The 21,039-nt window shown below is 39.9% G+C and overlaps 2 protein-coding genes across 2 annotated transcripts; both read left to right on the forward strand.

Annotated features, from left to right (window-relative positions):
* Positions 1 to 12,504: 12,504 nt before the first annotated feature.
* LOC119140721 lies at positions 12,505 to 13,764 on the forward strand. The gene has a single exon (XM_037372254.1). The coding sequence runs from the start codon at positions 12,505 to 12,507 to the stop codon at positions 13,732 to 13,734; it is 1,230 nt and encodes a 409-aa protein (XP_037228151.1). The 3' UTR covers positions 13,735 to 13,764.
* LOC119140722 lies at positions 13,738 to 16,988 on the forward strand (the record flags this gene model as incomplete). Its single annotated transcript, XM_037372255.1, is given in 2 exon segments — positions 13,738 to 16,166; positions 16,223 to 16,988. Coding segments are annotated over 2 exon segments (3,195 nt in total), but the record flags the coding sequence as incomplete, so codon positions are not given.
* Positions 16,989 to 21,039: the final 4,051 nt, after the last annotated feature.

Here is a 21,039-nt window from a genome sequence, read left to right on the forward strand (position 1 = left end):
GGCTTTTTAATGATACAAGTTAGATATAAATAACATAATTCATGCCTGTGAGAAAAACCAGAAAAAATGGAAGGCTAATGATTAAAACAATTAAAAATTCTACCATTGGAAATTGCCTATAAAATAATGTACTTAATAAATTATTATTCCAGATCTATGCCAGTATTGCTCACAAATAAGAAGCAAATAAATACATATATACAAAGCACTTTTTAACTACTATTACAGTTGTTTATATTGCAGGGAGGTAAGGGGGCATCAGGACTGTTGGGATCACCTGATATTCACAGTAGGAAAGAATGTGTGTTTCATAGGAACTGAAAAGAGCATGGGCAATAAGCAAATTCTTTCAGGCACTTTGCCTCCCAAAAGATCACATATTAGGGAGAGGATAAAAGGACGAAATTGCGAGTGCAAGTGAGGCTTGTGTTATTTACAGAAGCTAGTGCTGTAACTTAATGTGGTTAAGCATCTCTCTATACTGAAACATCAGGAGATAAGAAGTGAGCTCTTAAAACAGTTAACCACTATCCATGACAATGGAGAATGAGGTAGGAAAGGCAATGGGAATTTCCCATAACAAACAGTTTCCTAAGTCAGTTTAGGATCTTTCTCAGTGTGCCACTATATATGTTATATGCTGATTGAAAACACCATCACCTACTAAAGCAGCATTTATTTCAAGCATCCTGGAAGCATTTAAAGTTATAATTTCCAAAATACTCTACCCAATGGAGATTTACAACAGGGAAAACTGAAGGTATATGAGCAGGTTTTCATATGATGAAACAGCATACCTTAAAATGACACTGAAACAAAAAGCAGTTTTTAGAGAGAATTTCAGACAGAACAGAGCATGAGTACTAAAATGCAGGACCTGCTTGTGAATTAAACTTATTCACATCAACCAGAGAAGAGAACTGTAATAAATTAAATAGCTAGTCAGCTCCCTGTTATGGGTCAGCTTGTGCCATACGTGAAGAAACATTAATGATGCTTTTTTAATAAGCAAGTTTTATATCAATATCAGACTAGCCAAGAGTTCATTATGTGCCAAATCCAGCCCTACAAGTTCACCTAAGCACTACGCAGGCAGTACATAGTACATACTGCAAAAAAAAAAAAAAGCAGCTAGTTTCCCCCTGCATATCAGGCATAGTTTCCCTCTATATATTTTTTCAATAGAAGAAAAAGCAGGGCTTCCTTTATATCTCAATTAGAACAAACACCAATTAGTTTCCAATCAAGTCAATTCCTTCTTGGAAAATTATGTTGTTTGTGGCATAGTTCACCATAATAATATTAGGGCTCACTGATTGTTTTGTTCTGGTTTTATGGACATGAAGATACAACTAATACATGAACATTAGTCCAAGTCCTAATTCCTACCACTGTATCATTGCAATTGGAACATTTCCATAGATACCATTATAAAATTATGAATAGCTTGATGATTGACAAAAACCTACTTGTACTCAGTCACAGGCCTATATGAGAAACAGTCTTCTTGCTTTGGTCAATAGTTTTGCAATTCTGAAATTTCATCCTATTCCAGAACAGAATTCTAACACAGAACAGAAAATTCAAGTGGCTCAAAATTTTAAAAGCCCTGCATTCCAGATTAATTGAAATGTATTTGGTATTAAAAACCTGAAATGTTTATTTTCCACATAAGCTTTTATTAATTTTTCCATTAACCTTCAGAAGCTCCATGATATAAAAATCTGAAACCAAAAATATCCTTTGAAACAGAAATTTGACACATTTCTTCCTAAAGAAAAAATGGAATTATTAGTCTGGAAATATTAATCTCCAAATAATTTGGTAGCATGCAATTCTGTAAAAAGTTTTAACTTTCAAGAAACACAGGGAAATATTCAACTAGCACTATTAAAAACAGTTTTGATAACAACCATGAAAACAAGCATGACAACATTTCAAAAGGGACGAGAGTGTGTGTGTAGAACATTATTGCGATTTTTCTCTAGAGAGACCTGCAGTTATCAAATAATTCATTGTCCTTACTCCACAGTATAGATATATCTACCTGGCACCTTCTGTGATCTTCTGGTTATGAAAGATGCAATTAATTCTCCAAAACTTGATACATTTTGCATTGACAAAAACCAAGTCAGCTGAGAGATTTCTTGCACATTAAGTAACACAAAATAGTGCAGTCTTTGAGAAAAACTCTTGTACTCATGCCCTACAGGCAAACAATTCCCCAAACCTTCCATCTACACTCCTCCCAGACAGTTAAATCTGTGTTTTCTTCTATTAGCTAAGAAAATTCTTGTTGCAAATCCACACTCGGGAAGACTAACTTGACTTATTAGGAGGTAGGACTTTTTCTTAGTAACCTAGTCATCTTCAATATTGCATAGTCTCCAGATCCAGGTTCTGGCTATGAATTTCCAATCATTTCTTTAATTTCCACTACATCAATACTCCCATTAACCCTAATCCTTTAAAATAATTTAATTATGAGTTCTGCTCTCTCAAGAACTCCTAAATAATACTCGGCACCACAAAAATAAAATTCTGCTTAGAAACTTTACCTACTATTTTTTGCAAGCTGCCTTAAACTAGTGCAATTGAAAAATATGACACAAGAACATTTTGTGTAGATTTGAAATTAACTTGTGCATAGCACCTCCTCCCTGAAAAAGACAGCAAGGATTTCCAGCTGTATGGAGTGCAATCTTGTACTGTTTTTTGCATAAGTATTCTAAAGAAGGTGAAATGACAGGTAAAGAGCTATGAAATTGTTTGGGATGTGGAAGAGCTTAAATTCCTAATACGTTTTATAATTACTGATTTTTAACTGATTTGGTTTTGAGCTTACAGAAGAGAAAAGACAATGCACAGTTGCACAATGCATCAACCTCTTATGAAAACACAAAGACTAAAGTGTTACATCAAGTATAAAACAGGTTAAAATCTTAACTAGAATATTTATTAAACAATAGAGTGTCATCTTTATGAAAGGCAGTAGTACAGTGGCTTCAGATTAGTGTAATGTCTTAGAAGGGCCTTGATGATGGAGACTGACAGATGTATCACACTCCATTCAGATGCTAGCATCAACCTCCATGTTCTTCAAAGGCAGCAGAGACTGGAACACATTCCCCATCATGAAGACAGTGTAAAGGAGAAAATTTCTCTGGCTTATATGCCAAATGAATAAATCAAGTAATGAATTTGTACAACAGAATTTGTATTTAACTTTTTTTTTCCTTCTCCCCCCCCCCCCCCCCCCCAATATATCCACCAGCTCTGATGAAGTTACATTGATTTGTACTCAGACTGGAGTCTACATGGTAGCAAATGGCTTACAGGACAGAGTAATATGCCTTTCTAATACCAAAACAAAAAAATCAGGTTTTATATATAGCCTGATACTACCTTAGTGTAGAAGAATGGCTGCAGAAGCGTGGCCATGGAATCCCTAAAGATCTGCACAATCCAGGCCTGGAATTAGAATAGGCCTGGAATTAGAATTGTGCTGAAGTTGTTGTGCTGAAGTTAACAAGAAAGTAGCCTTGAGCTATTCTTGAATCCTGAGACCAAGTAACTTTGTTGTGCTAACAGGCTGTGGCTGTAACAAGCTGCAGCTGTTAGGAAGGCAGGTGCAAGGCCAAGGGAGATAGGGAGCGGAATGGGAATAAAGGGAGTAGCAAACCGCAAGGTTGGAACATAGCAACGCAAATAGCTACATGGTTAGAATGCTTATTTTAGTCATGATAATTAGGGGTGTGAGAACAGCGCGCGCTTAGAGGCTAATAACCAATTATATTTTTGCTTTGGGAATATGCATGTGTATCAAGTCTATATAAGGAGTGTTAAAAGCTAATAAAGTTGAGCAAGATGCCTAACTCATATTGAGTAATTTCTTGACTCTGGCGAACCCTTCTCCCAGCACCTTAGGACAGGGAAATACCATTTTGGGAAAAGTTATGTATTACATTGATTTTCAAATTATGAACAGTTAACAGCATATTCAAGAGGAAATTATAGTTTGTAGAAAAATCATGGAGCGCTCTAAGCATCTTACATTAAATCAATAAAGCAATTCCCTAATGTGTTAAAAATAGGAAGTTTTCTTGAAATAATACTCAAAATTTTCTTATTATTTTGATTACTTCTTTTAACAGAGTATTATTTTTAAATTACAATATCAGAAATATTGAGGAAAGGCATAATTTTTCGGAAACTGGAGAAAGGTTTTCATTGCAGTTTTCACATTAGATTTTTCATTCTCCATATTAATGTTTGTCTTTTTCTATTTAAAATCTATATATAATCTTGTCATTTCTATAAAAAGACTTATGTACCATATATACGCATGAGGACCTGAGATTATGAATATTAATTTAACCTGAAACTACTTTTGGGAAGGCAGCTGGAATAAGAGATCATTTTTCTTCATGTAACTTTTTTAAAGAATGTTACTAGTTTACCTTTTACTCAAAAGAGCCTCTGCTAAAACACTAACCAGATAACAGCAGTTGTCTAATCCCAAGTGGAATTTTACATCTGTTTTTCCACTAAATCAAGGGAGATTTCTTTTTTTATACAAGAAGTTTCATTAAGTCTTTCAATTCCATTTGTAAAGGAAGTTTCTCTTCATGGCACAGTTTGATAAAATTGCAGAAAAAGAAATTCTGCCACGCTGAATAATATTGAAAAGGCTGTTTTCAGCTATCTTGCTAATATATTCCAGATAAAAATATATAAAATATTCCATGCAGTACATAATATCTGACAAACATGATTAAGAAATAATTTGTGACTAATCAAACTCCTAGTGTATTTTTTGCTTGAAATTTAGAGACGATAACCTTGTATTAAAAAAATTAAGTAACATTTCTTCCCTGAAAAAGTGTCTAACTTTTTGTTACTGAACATGCATACAGTACTGTCCTATCCAAATAGTAAATGTGCTGAATAGATTGTTCATATCTTTGTGTAAAACAAATAAAACTTTGTGCTGCTATAAGCCAGATATTGATTGCCATTATCTGGTATTGTATTTTTTCCTTTTTTCACAACATTTCTGTCATGTAAAAAAAAAAAGGGGGGGAGGAAGATTTTCCCAACCCCGGGTGTTTATTCTGTGTATCAGTGCCCCAAGAAAGCTGAGACCCTTGTGCCTACACCAGTCTGTCAGTGTCCAGTTACAGGGACCCTTCACTGAACAGTCCAGCTGGATCAGAGGGCAATTCAACTGCCTTGTTCAGGGAAACACGTCAACAGCATCAGGGGGACCCCTCAGTGGGTCTTCCCACTTTTTTTAAATGTGTAACCTGCTGCTGGCAACTGCTAGTGCCCACAAAGAACTCACACTAACAGTTTATGGAATAACACTCTTTATTATAAAATCGTGACAAGCTAAGATTCATGATTGCCAGTGATAGGGACTGTCTGCAAAAACGAGCTTGAAATAATATACAACCAAATTATATACAATCAAAATATTAATCACTAATAACAGCTAGTATGGATTAGTTATTTAGCACGCATAAGACAAAGTTCTTACCCAATAGGCAGTCCTATGGGAGAGAAGACAGGTTCAGCCTGTTGACTGATCCCAGGAGTTACGATGGAGTCTTCCCTAACTTCTCCCCTCATTCATTCACTTTTTGTACTTTGCTTTACTCTCAGGTGGAGCTTGAGTGACTCTAATCATACATTCTTTCATTATTGATTGGTGTAAACTTCTCTTGCTTTTAATTTAAAGACATAGTTGATATGAAATAGAAAGCACATGCTCGGTGAGGGGTGGTTGTGCCTTGGAGGTAGGTAACTTTGGGATGGAGGTGTGTGTTAGTATTATAACAAGATTATAATGAGCAAGGTTCATCTAAGGAGAATAGTTTAGCCACAGTTGTTGGCCCAGCAATGGACATCTCATATATTTTCCATTTGGCAGCCTCTATGCAGTTTATCGGCTGTATGGTACCATTAAGTTCCCAATCCTTCAGGGAGTACAGCAGAGCCTGGCTGCAGTGTTTCCACTCCACCCTCCACTGCTCCCCTAGGATAGCAGGTTGTGTTGTCTAGGGAACCATGGTGGAGTAGATTCCATGCAAGCCAACCATCTGAAAGTGGCAACTGTATTTTTCCCTAAAAAGGTTGTTATAATATTACAACTTCTATTAGGTCCCAATTTTCTATAATTTACCCCCTCCAAGTGGTTTTCCCACATCTTCCATGACTCAATATTAAATACAATCACAGTGAGATTTTTTTATAGAATGCCCCTTCTCCTCCTTTCTCTACACACAAGCACAGATGTGGATAACTGGGAAAACTGGAAACAAAATGCTACATAATCAACTTCATTAAAGTACGCTATTCCAAGGGAGATGAATACTCCTGTGCCTGGAAAGCAAATGCTCCGTGTCTCAGCTGCGGCTGCCACCCTCATGGATGCAGGAAGTTGGCTGCTTATTTCCATCCAGTCATACTTCAACCAATTACTGATTAAGCAGATAAAACAGAAAGTGTCTCAGGAAGAGTTTCCCTCACTTCCAGGCACTAATCTTTTCTCTAATCCTTTTTTGGTGGAGACAGACCATAAGCACAGCTTAATCAGTTAAGACCAATGTCTAAAAAAGCCACAGACTGAATTTACATTGAAGCAGTAGGTGGGCCAGGAGAACTACTTTTGCATATATCAAAAGATCTCTGTGGGAGGAGGAGGATCTATCTACTGGTATATTTGAAAAAGTCAGATAACTTTTCAGATTCATGTTATGAACTCAGACTGTTTAAATTTGTTATACAAATGATTTCAGGATTTAATCTGTAAATCATATATGCTTTTGCTAAGGGAAGTTTTATATTCTGTAGTATGTTTCTTATTGCATAGCGCAATCTCCACTAATGCAAACAAAACATGTATAACCTCATATAAGAATTTCTTCTGTCTTCAATCAACAGAAATATATTAAATTGTTTTCCCATATTATAAAAGACACTGTGGGGTTTTTTACATTCAACTACTCAAAAATATCCACAGGATTGCTTTTATTTATGAAAGTGCATCTACTTGGCCCCCACTATCTCAGCCTCTGTGCAATGCTCTTAGAGGTCCCAAATACAAAAAGCAGAAAAGTAGCACTTCAGTAGTACCTTGGAAACCCCACACAATCAAATTATGAAATGGATTGTAAACTCATGCATGAAAATTTGAGGGATACTGACGTGTGGAATCGAACTCTACAACTCAAGGAGAGTTATAAAGCAGGTATGTTTATTGCAGTGCCGGGTGCAAGGGGGATCAATTCCTAACTTTTACACCGTTTGAACAAGCAGCCAGATATTTATTATACAAAGTCATGCATATACATAAGGTTTTCGAACATTCAGAATCTCCCCCCTCTGGCGCCTTTTCAATATGCACTTTTCATCTTCTTGGGCAGTTACTTGAAGTTCTTGTTTATCTTTGCACACATTAGCAGTCTTTGGGTTTAGTTCCTGTTATCTTAAAACATCTGCTAGCTAACAATTAGACCTTTCTTATTGTCCACTCTAAACATGCCAAGCTAATATATGCCCACTGGGCTGGTTTTAATCTATATCAGCATGATTCCTGAGCAGGGGATCCACCTTATTTGGGGTGGGGCCATTTGAGCAGGAGGTCCCTGATCTATTACAACCACAATTATTTTACCCTAGTTTGTTTTCTTTTAGAAGTTAGCATGTCCTCATCAGAAGGCTCCTTATTTGAATTCTTGTTGAGCTCATCTACACTGGTACTATCTGTCCCTTCTCCAAGTGCTAAGTGCTAAGCTCCTGCCCTTCCTTCTTTCTTGGGCGTTAATGTTTCTGTTATCTATGCAGTTTCTGTCTGCAGCAAAGTTTTAGGTTTTTTTCAGTATATCAATACAAAGCAGATTTACGTTCAGTACAGAAAAAGCTCTACCATGGAGTGACATACGGAATTAGACTCTATAACTCGAAAGTTATAAAGTAGGTATGTTTATTGCGCGCAGATGCACGGGGGATCGCTCCTCCACAAGCATGCATGCCTGAAGTGAGGAACCATCTCACATTTATACAATAAAACAAATGAATATTCAATTAATGCCTATACATATTCGTTACCTAAACCCCGCTTCGTATGTTAATTAGCTTATCAGACCTTTGCCTGGAATGTGGTGGTCTTGCAGGTTTGTAGGTGATTCATGTCCTTGTGACCATCTGATCTTCTCCAGCAAGAAGACTTAGCACTCCCTCCCTCTAGATACCATTGGAATGTCTCTCATCCTTTTCTCATTCTTTTTGTTAGAGGAAGAAGGGCAGGAGTCTCCTCAAAACTGTAGTCATCTCCTCAAGGCTGTGTGCCTATGTGACCAGACACCACACCCATGACTAGTCACCATACCCACATTCCTTGAGCAGACATATACAATCACGATCAATGTCCATTGTCCCCATTTCACACTATTTCTCCATATCAATCCCCCCTTTTCTATCAAACTAAGTAAATTCTTTTACTTGAGCAGTCTTCCCAAATGATATAAAGCATCATACATAAGCGTTACCCTTTTAAACATTCTCCAAACCCACAAATATAACATAATGGCTAGTATTAGGGAAATTCCAAAACTGATCAATAAGATCACAATGGGGTGTACCACAGCATTAAGAAATCCTGTTGCAGAAGGTGACCAGCCAAAGAGAGTATCCCACCAATTATGGTTTCCATCAGGAAATCATTTACATATTCATTACAATTCCGGGAATTCATTTACATATTTCGCTCCTGCGCAATGTCCTTGAGGAGTGGTCGTCTGGGGGTCTTCAGGATGAAGATCAGGAGTCTTCCTCCAGTGAACCTTTTTTACCTTCTTGTTTCTGCGCAGACTCTGTTCCTCGATAGACTAATGAGCATGATTCAAATTCCTTGTTTAGGTAGCGTTATAGACACAGCAGAAACTTAGGACCAGATGGCCCTTATAAAGATAACAAATCCAAGGACCTTGTGTCTAGTAGATCCGTGGTGCTGACACTAAGGGTCTTGGTGTATTCATCATGTTGACAATAAGGGTCCTTGAACACCTCCCAACTTTGGATAATTATATATCATTTTCTAAAAAAGTAGTATACCATTCATCACTCATTGACGTAGCTCATTATTCAATCCCCCCTGTTCTAAAAACTATCATTATGCTCTCTGATCATTATGCTTTCTGATCATTATGCTCTCTGATCATTATGCTCTCTGATCATTATGCTCTCTGATCATTATGGTCTCTGATCATACTTCGACAGCACCAAACAGAACATTGAAGTAATAAGGAGTATGTAATTGCCAATCTATTCCCAATACCGTACTCACTTGTTGTACTATTTTGGCACAAAAGTGTGAGTCTCTATTGGAAGAGATTGTTGCCGGAACCCCAAAGCGGGGGATAATTTCATTTAACAATCCCTTCGTTACATCACTTGCTTTATTTGTTCGACAAGGAAAGGTTTTTGGCCAACCTGAAAACATATCAGACATAACTAATAAATATTGGTACTCCCCTTTTCTTGGGAGTTCGGAAAATCAGCTTGCCACTGTTGTCCTGTATAGTTTCCTTTACTAATGTTCCCTAGTTTTATTTTATTTGCTGTATTGGGATTATTGCGTAAACACATTTCACATTGCTGAGTCACCTGTTTTATTACAGTATACAAGTTTCGCCCTATCAATTTCTGATTTAGACTTTTTATATAGAGTATCAGCTCCCCAATGCGTCTTATTAATAATAGGGCTGTGGTCCATATTAAATTGGATGGTACCACTATACGACCATCCCTTAAATAAGTCCACTTACTTATTTTTATTTTATCATTCATGTCCTGAATTACCCTTAAGTTTTCTTTAGAATAGTTTGGCTCCTGATCTGTACTTACAGTTTGGATTTTATCGTCTGGTATTGAGGAGAATTCCTCCTTTCCTACCTCCTCTGTTACTCGTCTGGCCTCATGGTCGGCCAGGCAGTTTCCAATTTCCAAATCAGTGCCTCAATGGCCCATCTTATGTTCTTCCTTCCTGGATGACCCTCTTATAACAGAGGGGGCCATTCCTCACATCAAGGTCTGGCATGGCAATACGTTCCCACCGCTCAACGCCTACTGGGTTGCAGCCAACAGCGGAGCTCAAGATTCTTCTTGGTGGCAAACACAGAGGCCAACCCAGTCTTGCCCTTGACTATGGTAGGAGGCACCTGACCAACCTTATTCCTTGTACTTTGTTGTCAATGCAGAGTTTCATCTGCGCATCCCATAACAAGTCACCGTCATGGCAAAACACACAGATTTACATCAGTAGAACTACTACAGAGTGTATTTTATTTCAGTTTTTCTGCCAATATCCCCAGAGCCTTGCTGACCAAGGGATATTGTTTTTATCTGAACGGGGCAACCCTCCCCCTTATCATTTTTACTGTAACAGGTAAAGCATTTTTCACCTTTTATTTTCAGATACACCTGGTTAAAAGTTCCTTTTCCTTCAGGGAGGTCCTCTTTTCCTCTTTTCTGTTGAATTAAAGATAATCTCAATATTTCAATTACTTGATCATTTTTAACTTTTAGTTTCATTTCTCCTTCTTTAAACATCTAGATGTTCTAATAAATCTCATCCCAACTGATATGGAGAAATAGTGTGAAATGGGGATAATGGACATGGATTGTGATTGTATGTGTCTGCTTAAGGAATGTGGGTATGGTGACTAGTCATGGGTGCGGTGACAACTACAGTTTTGAGGAGACGCCTGTCCCTCCTCCTCTAACAAAGGGGCTATTTAAAAGAGAATGAGAAAAGATGAGAGACATTCAAATGATATCTAGAGGGAGGGAGTGCTAAGTCTCCTTGCTGGAGAAGATTGGGTGGTCACAAGGACATGAATCACCTGAAGAAGATCAGATGGTCACAAGAACATGAATCACCTACAAACCTGCAAGACCACCACATTCCAGGAAACGGACTGATAAGCTAATTAACATACGAAGCGGGGTTTAGGTAACGAATATGTATAGGCGTTAATTGAATATTCATTTGTTCATTGTATAAATGTGAGATGGTTCGTCACTTCGGGTATGCACACTTGTGGAGGAGCGATCCCCCGTGCATCTGCGCGCAATAAACATACCTACTTTACAACTTTCGAGTTATAGAGTCTAACTCCGCACGTCCATTTGGCGAGCCAGGCAGGAGGATTTCTGCTCGGCTGAGGGACCAGCTGCGGAGCGGACGCTCCTAGGCGCGCCCCGGGAGATTTCCTCGGAGGAGCCTCCTCTTCTCAGCTGTTCCCCCGGGAGCAGAAGAGAAACCCCTGCATCCACGGATAAAACGGTATGTTTAGTAACGGGGCAGCTGGTGAGACGCACGGAGACGTCCGGCGCGCAGCGTAGTCCCCAGGAGGAAAGGTACCTTGGGAGGGGGTTTGCTGACCAAGGGGTGGCCGCTAGCGATCTTGAGGGCAGATCGAGCAAACCCGAGGTTACTGCCATTCCTAAAAGCCCGGAGGCCTCGTGACGGAAAGCGGGGGGCGGGACGGAATAAGGCGGAATCTCACAGGAACAAGAGGGACCTCACAGCAAAAGTAAAAGGGAAACTTTTGCGTAGGAAAAAGAGGAAGCTAAAAACTTCCTTTAGGTTGTCTTAAGAATTGGGGAATTCCTGGAATGTAACAACTGAAATAGCGCTCTGTGTCTTGTTTGTTCTGTGTGTTGTCTTGTTATATGTTCAAAACTCGGAATTATGAAATGTATGTTGAAAAATATTAACATTCTGGTAATTCGTGGCAAATAGCGGAAAACTTAACACTCTGCTTAAGACCAGGAAAAATTGGTTTTTGTTTGTTGTTTGCTTTTTGGCAATTGTTCATTGAAATGCATACTTTGTGAACTGTTAGTGTTCTTAAAAGTTTGTACATAAGTGCACGGTACCGTATAACATACTGCTTGTGTGACTGCGGGCTGCCCGGAGAGTGTGAATGGTGTGATTGAGATGCGCATTTGATTTTCCGTGTATAGCTTAATTATTTTGACTAAGTGTGAGTGCAAGAGTGCTTGAGACAGGCGTTTGAGTGCAAAACGAGTAAGAAGCTCTATCCGCGTTTCCGACCTTGGGTGGCTAAGGCGGCCGGAGAAAAACAAAGTAATTAAAATTGCAAAATGGGAAATGGAAGGAGTAAGCCCTGTGAAAAATCACCCTTGGGTTGTATATTAAAACATTGGAGTGATATTGTAGGACATGGTGGTACCGAAAATAGAAGGAAATTGGTTAAATATTGTAATCAGTGGTGGCCTTTGTATAAATTGGAGAGTGATGCGAAATGGCCTCAGGAGGGAGGAACGTTAGATTATAACACTCTCCTGCAATTAATGTTGTTTCTGAGGAGAGAGGGAAAATGGGATGAAGTATCATATGCAGACATGTTCTTTGTCCTCCGGGACAAACCTGAGTGGCAAAAGGACTGCGGCTTAGTACCCCCTCGGGAACCTATGGTACTAGCACTAGAAAGAGAGGACAGGACGGAGCGTAAAGGAAAGCTGAAAAGATGTTGCTCAGCATGTAGTATTGGACAAAGGTGTATCAAATTAAATGGAGAACAAGAGCCCGAATTAAATGATTTATTTAATCCACCTTATAGAGTGGAGAGACAAGGTTCGGCCGGGGCTCCCAGTCCACCCCCAGGCGAACAAGAGGAAGAAATTCCACAAGTTATTTATAAAGAAAGCCAAACACCCGGTGCCACACAAGGAAACACAAAAACTTCCATTACGGCTCCAAATAGTCCGGTGTCTTCACGCACCAGACAGAAGTCTATTTTACAGGCACCCCTCCGAGAAGCCATAAATCCGGACGGAGGAACAATGAAAATAAAAGTTCTGTTCACGGGCGCTGATCTGAGAGAATGGAAAGAGGCTGCCCGAGAATACCGTAATGATCCGATAAAGACGGCAGAGAATTTTAAATTTCTAATAAAACAGCACAATCCTGACTGGAGTGATATACAATTATTATTAGATTGTTTGACTGAAACTGAAAAACAATTAGTCATAAAAACAGCGGGGGATCTCGCAAAGGAACATTATAATATAAAGGGAGATAATTATAGAGAATGGTTTCCTTTGTTGGACCCGGAATGGGACCCAAACCGAGCCGCTGAAATGGGAAGATTACAGGCATACCAGGAATGGATATTCAGAGGAATGGAGAAAGCAATTCCTAGAACAATAAATTGGGCAGCGTTATATGAGGTCAGACAGGGTCCTTCTGAAACACCTTCAGAATTCTTAGACAGAATAAGAGATGCAATGCGCCGGCACACGTCTCTGGACCCAAATTCAGAGGTAGGCGCACAGCAACTAATATCCCTCTTTTTAGGACAATCACAAGGGGATATTAGGCGCAAGTTGCAAAAATTGAGACCTCCTGAAAATAGAGACTTGGAAAAATTAGTAGAGGAAGCATGGAGAATATTTAGTAATCGAGAAGAAGGTTACAAGCAGGACCAAAAGAAAATATTAGCAGTAGTAAGAGAAAATGAGAATCAAAAATCTAAAGTTAAATCAAGGCGTGGGCTGACACCCCTGGGTAGGAATCAGTGTGCAATATGCAAAAGGACAGGACACTGGAAAAACGAATGCCCTGAACGCAGACATCAAGAAAACACTAAATGGCGCAATAATCAAGGGAAAACAATAGCTCACATGGAAGAAGAAAATTGACTAGCCGACCCATTAATAAAATTAAAATTAGGAGAAGAACAGGAGGAGGTGGAATTTTTAGTAGACACAGGAGCCACCTATTCGGTTTTGAACCAGGCTTTAATGCCTTTGGGAAATGATTATGTTTCAGTAAAAGGTGCAACTGGCCAAACTGAAAAGGCTTATTTTTGTAAACCTTTAAAATATAAGTTGGGAAAACAGATGGGGATCCATAAATTCCTATTTATGCCAAATTCCCCAAAGGCCCTTCTTGGTAGGGACTTATTAGAACAATTGGAGGCAACAATCAAATTTTAAAAAGGGGAAGTTACTCTGGAGGTAAATAATCATCAATACATACAGGTTATGAGCCTATCTCTGGCCAATACTCCTATAAAAAGGGAAATTGATACCAGAATTATTGATCAGGTATATCCCGGAGTATGGGCAATTGACATACCGGGACGTGCCAAGAATGCATCACCTGTAATAGTAAAATTGAAGGAAGGACAGAGTGCGGTAAGAATTAAACAATACCCACTGAAAAGGGAAGATAGGGAAGGAATTCGTCCAAACATAGAGCGATTCATAGAACTAAAACTACTAAAAGAATGTGAGTCAGAATTTAACACACCTATCCTCCCAGTTAAAAAACCTGATGGGTCTTATAGGATAGTTCAAGATTTAAGGGCCATTAACAAAATAACAGAGGATCTGTATCCTGTAGTAGCTAACCCCTATACCTTACTAACCACCCTGACACCTGACCTAGCTTGGTTCACAGTTTTAGACTTAAAAGATGCCTTCTTTTGCCTCCCTCTCCATGAAGCCAGCCAAAGAATTTTTGCTTTTGAATGGGAAAATCCCAGTAGCGGTCGAAAGACCCAGCTCACATGGACGGTGTTGCCACAGGGGTTTAAAAATAGCCCCACAATTTTTGGAAACCAATTAGCAAAGGATTTGGAGTTATGGGAACCACCGTCAGAAGAAGGGAAAGTGTTACAATATGTAGACGATCTTCTTATTGCAACCAGAACCGAAGAATCTTGTATTATTTGGACTGTGAGTCTGCTGAACTTTCTGGGACTACAAGGATATCGAGTTTCTAAGAAGAAGGCACAGGTGGTGTTACAACAGGTCACATACCTAGGGTACGAGATCAGTGCCGGACAACGGGTCCTGGGGAAGGCCTGAAAAGAAGCCATATGCCAAGCCCCCCGACCACGAACTGTAAAGGAACTGCAGACATTTCTGGGAATGACAGGATGGTGCCGGCTTTGGATATGTAATTATGGCTTGCTTGTTAAACCATTATATTCCCTGATAGCAGCTAATCAGAAGGATCTTCAGTGGGATGCTGAATCAGACAGAGCTTTCCATGAACTGAAGAAAGCCTTGATGTCGGCACCAGCACTAGGACTTCCTGATGTGAGTAAGCCATTTTTCCTATTTTCCCATGAGAAACAGGGAATGGCATTAGGAATACTGGCACAAGATTTGGGACCATACAGACGGGCAGTGGCATACTTCTCTAAACAGCTGGATGCCACTGCAAAAGAATGGCCTGGTTGCCTGAGAGCAGTAGCAGCCGTCATCCTAAACATCCAAGAGGCCCGGAAGTTTACCCTGGGCCAGAAAATGACTGTCTTAGTATCCCACACAGTGTCTGCAGTCCTTGAAACAAAAGGGGGGCATTGGCTCTCCCCACAGAGATTCCTAAAATACCAGGCCATAATGGTGGAACAAGATGATGTTGAGATCGTGACTACAAACATCGTCAATCCGGCCTCATTTCTTAATGGGAATATTGGAGAATCAGTCGATCATGACTGTCTAGAAACAATCGAAGCCACTTATTCTAGTCGGACAGATCTCAAGGATGTTCCTATTAATGGAGCTGAACATTGGTTTACGGATGGGAGCAGCTATATGCTGAATGGAAAGCGACATTCCGGATATGCTGTTACAACCTCTGAAGAAGTGATAGAATCGGGGCCGCTACCGGCTGACACTTCGGCACAGAAGGCTGAAATCATAGCCCTTACTCGAGCTCTGGAGAGAGCTCGGGGAAAACCTATAAATATTTGGACTGATTCTAAATATGCCTTTGGAGTGGTACATGCTCATGGAGCAATATGGAAAGAAAGGGGACTGTTAAACTCCCAAGGAAAAATCATCAAACATGCGGAAGAAATTTTGAAACTCCTAAATGCGGTCCAGCTTCCTGAAAGGGTGGCAATTATGCACATTAAGGCACACCAGAAAGTGAGCACAGAATTGGAAAGAGGAAATGAACTGGCGGACAGGGAAGCAAAACAGGCAGCCAGAAAAGCAATCAAGGTAGAGGGTGCGCTAATACCCGATGGACAAATATCTCTAGAAGGTAAACCAGACTATACTAAAGAAGATCGCAAACTGATTTCTGACCTAAAGGGATCATATAATGACGAAGGGTGGGCTATAATCTCACATGGGAGAATAGTGATTCCTTCCTACATGGTATGGTCAGCAGTCAGGGCAGTAGAAAAAGGCACTGGGGGGCAGAAGCTCTATATAAGGATCTCACTAAAAACATAATAGCACGAAATTTGTATACTACTATTAGACAAGTAACCCAACAATGTGATCTTTGTCTCCAGACTAATCCTAAGATTACCAAGGGGCCAAAGTTGGGAAAAATTGGGAGAGGAAATGTTCCTGGGCAACATTGGCAGATCGATTTCTCGGAACTTCCTAGAAAAGGGGGGTATCGATATTTATTGGTACTAACAGATACCTTTTCAGGTTGGCCAGAAGCCTTCCCGTGCCGAACTGCTAAAGCCCGGGAAGTGACCAAAATACTACTCCAAGAGATAATACCTAGGTTTGGAGTCCCAGCGGTAATGTCCTCGGATAGAGGACCACATTTTGTGTCCAGAATGGTGCAACAGATCAGCCACCATCTAGGAATAGATTGGCAATTACATACCCCATACCGACCACAATCGAGTGGCCAGGTGGAAAAGATGAATCATCTAATCAAACAACAGATTGTCAAGTTAGGCCAAGAAACAAATCTAACTTGGCCCCAGTCTTTGCCATTAGCTCTTACACGAATTCGAACTAGACCGAGAGCAAGAGAGGGGCTTAGCCCATTTGAAATTTTATATGGACGACCCTATGGGGTACAAAAGGGGATGTCCTCACAGACTGGTGAAGAAACAGTGACTTCCTATATGGTGGCACTAAACAAACAATTAATAAGAATTGAGAAGCATGTGATGGGAACACGCAGTAGGGGTCTGGATGGACCTGTTCACGATATACAACCAGGAGACTATGTATACGTTAAGTGTTTTGCAGATAAAACCCTGGAACCACAGTGGACCGGACCTTTTCAAGTCCTACTCACCACCTACACTGCAATCAAGGCTGAGGGACAGAATTCTTGGATTCACCATACCCGGATTAAGAAAGCCCCTGCAACTTCGTGGAAAGTAACCCCAGATAAAAAAGAACTGAAACTCAAATTTACTCGGACAAATGGGAACAATGTGGGTGGCAAGTAAGTGAACCTGAGCGGTTGCGGATGCACCATATGGGAAGGGCACCACAACAAACAATATAGAACAAAAGAGTCTGGGACTGAGCCAGTGGCCAGTCTTGCCCAACTTGTTATCAGTAAGCCCCAACTCAAACAAAGATATTTTTGATCAAAACAGATTTTATATGTATATATGAGGAACGTTTAGATTCTTAAAATGATCAATAGTGGGTTTAAACCATTTGTGGTTTTTTGTACCCTCTCTCTTGCCTACAACCAAGAGCCTGATAACTGGCCTTGGAATCATGCCCAGAAAAAACACACTGGAATAATGGGAAAGGTGGACTCAAAGACAAAACTAGCTATGGTGTTTTTTTCTGAAAATGAGGTGTACCAAAGGAATCAATGGGATCGGGAGGATGTACACAAAGTCGACCGATTATGGGGAAAATTAGGAGATAGGATAAAAGTAGGGTGTCAAACATATAATGAAAAGGATAACACCAAGATTTCGGGAGACACCCTGATTAATGTCAGAAAGGTAGATAAGGAATTTGCCCTTCTAAATACAACCATGTGCTTTAATTCACGGGAATGTTGGCACAATTTTACCTTAACCGAGCCCATCTTTATAATATGCCTAGGAAAGGAATCCCCAAGAACAGCTCTGACTTATAAGATCAAAATAACAATCATGCTAACCACTGTTCCTACCACCACCACAGTTACAACAACCCCATTAACGCTTGATCTTAAATTAACTAAACCAGATCCAAAAATTTATACAATTGGACCATATGTAATCAGAAATACAGGTCAGCAACAAATGTTGTTTAACCCAGAATGGTCTCTTAAAAGAATAGAGTTAAAAATACAAGTCAATGTTTCTGATGTTAAGCCATCCTGTTCCCCCTTCTTACGAACCTCTTATGAGGGATGGACAACTTGGTTAAGAAAAAGGGGAAATATTTATCGAAACAGAATAGTGAGAGATGTAACTGGAATGTTGGGAACAGGACTCGGAGTATTAAATTCCATAGACTCAGAGGTGATAATGAATAAACTAGCCGCCACCACGGCCGATCTATCAAAACTACAACAACCACTAAAATCTTCATTATTGGCATTAGGGGCGCACCAATGGTTGATATCGAAGGTACTCCCCAGGTGGGAACAAATAAACATGGAAGATCATCAACTCATCACTAAGGCATTAGGTGGTTTACAGGATGACGTCGCCCTGGCTCTAAGTTGTATCCAAGCCCAAATGTGGATGCAATCAATAGCTGCATCCATAATAAGAGAAGGAGAGGAAGGCATATTTCCTACGGAAATTCGAAAGATGGTTTGGGACAATGCTACGGAGGTAGAAAGAAAACTCCAGTCATGGTGGAATATGGTGAACTTTACCTACGACCCCAACACACACACCATCACAGCTTTTGTATTAACCATACATAATGCAGTAATAATTACCATACACCCCATTGTAGCCCTTGGAATTAACCATAATGGGGTGCTCCTATACCCTTTTGAACATAGAACATGGGCCAGAAAGATAGGTGACAAGTGGCAAACAGTAGATTTAGAATCTTGTATTATGCGAGAACAGCAGGGCTTCCTCTGTGAAAGCAATACTATCATGGCTCAGGATACTTGTTTAGATACAGATCAGAAAATATGTCATTTCGAGGCCCGACCAAATGCAAACTTGAAAACAGTAATTATATATGCAGGGAAGGGATGTGCGTGTTTGAGAACTAAGTGTAACACAATAACCATAGATGGGGAGGTAAAGGAGACTGCACAGTATTCAAATTATTGTATTTGTAATTTTACTACTATCACAGGATGCGATTTTAGTTACTCAGCCCCAGTAGTGTCTCATCAATTCTTAAAATCCAACTTTACCCTATCACAGATAATAATTCCTACCCCCATAGGACTAAATATAAGCAGTATAAAAGAACTATTAAAACATGCAGATTTACAACGTATACTGGAAGAAACCAAAGAAAAGGGACACGAAACTCTTCTTATGATCCATCATGATGTAGAGGGGATCAAGAAAGTTTTAAAAAGGTAGAACAGGATGGAAACCATAAGTGGTGGGATACTCTCTTTGGCTGGTCACCTTCTGCAACAGGAATTCTTAACACTATGGTACACCCCATTGTGATCTTATTGATCAGTTTAGGAATTTCCTTAATACTTACCATTATGTTATATTTGTGGGTTTGGAGAATGTTTAAAAGGGTAACACTTATGTATGATGCTTTATATCATTCGGGAAGACTGCTTAAGTAAAAGAATTTACTTAATTTAATAGAAAAGAGGGGATGATATGGAGAAATAGTGTGAAATGGGGATAATGGACATCGATTGTGATTGTATATGTCTGCTTAAGGAATGTGGGTATGGTGACTAGTCATGGGTGCGGTGACAACTACAGTTTTGAGGAGACGCCTGCCCCTCCTCCTCTAACAAAGGGGCTATTTAAAAGAGAATGAGAAAAGATGAGAGACATTCAAATGCTATCCAGAGGGAGGGAGTGCTAAGTTTCCTTGCTGAAGAAGATCAGATGGTCACAAGGACATGAATCACCTACAAACCTGCAAGACCACCACATTCCAGGAAACGGACTGATAAGCTAATTAACATACGAAGCGGGGTTTAGGTAACGAATATGTATAGGCGTTAATTGAATATTCATTTGTTCATTGTATAAATGTGAGATGGTTCGTCACTTCGGGTATGCACGCTTGTGGAGGAGCGATCCCCCGTGCATCTGCGCGCAATAAACATACCTACTTTACAACTTTCGAGTTATAGAGTCTAATTCCGCACGTCACCAACAAAGATTTTGGTGAATTTGGCATTCTTATTTGTTTTCTTAGTTTGTACTTTAAAGGCTTCAGGATGTTTTCCTGGTGGCCAGCAGCTCCCACAACTGTAACATTTTTTTTTTGCTGAAGTTTTAATCATGCTTACCTAGTAACTCGAACCTTTATCTAGTCCTATTAGATCATCCTGACAAATCTTTCATAACCAACTTTCAAACATCTAAATTTCCCATCAGAGATTCACCTTTATTCTCCTCATACCCATTCCCTGCCCTAGAGGGGCCGTTACCGGTCCTGTTGTACTGCAAATGCTGCAGCAATTGGGGTGACATTGTCAGGTTCTTCTGCTCAATTGTCAGCAATAGCAACTCCCTCCTCCTTACCAGCAGAAGGGTTCGGGGCAGGAGATGCTCTTCCTGCTCTGCAGGTTACACAAGCCTGCCTCTGCAACAGCACTTCTGTTTTAACTCTTTCTTACCCTGAATGCAAATCTGCTCCTTGTTGCTTTAAGTCTGTGTTCTTACATATCATGCTTTTGCAGGCAAACAGCAAACACCCTGCCATGTGTCCAGCAGGACTCAGCCGCACCTTCGAGGGGGTACGGGGGTTTGTACAAACTCACCCCAATACTTTAACACTTTCACAAGGTCTTTGAACAACCCCCCCCCCTCGCCTCAGGTTTTACATACATTAGTGCAAGTTCTTATCTTACAAGGTGTTTCATTCTGGTTGCTCCACAGAAGGAACCGCAACCTGAACTTTTTAACACAAAAATTTCAACAAGAACATCTTTCTAGTTTAGGTCTCAGGTTTTTTTTCCCTATCCTTTTCTAGAGCCATCATCAAAGATCAGGTGATGTTAATCCCGCACTCTTTCTAGTGCTAGTACCATAGGATCCCGAGGGGGTACTAATCCACAGTCCTTTTGCCACTCGGGTTTGTCCCGGAGGACGAAGAACA

This window comes from Falco rusticolus, chromosome W (genome assembly GCF_015220075.1).
Source record: "Falco rusticolus isolate bFalRus1 chromosome W, bFalRus1.pri, whole genome shotgun sequence".
Lineage (NCBI taxonomy): Eukaryota > Metazoa > Chordata > Aves > Falconiformes > Falconidae > Falco > Falco rusticolus.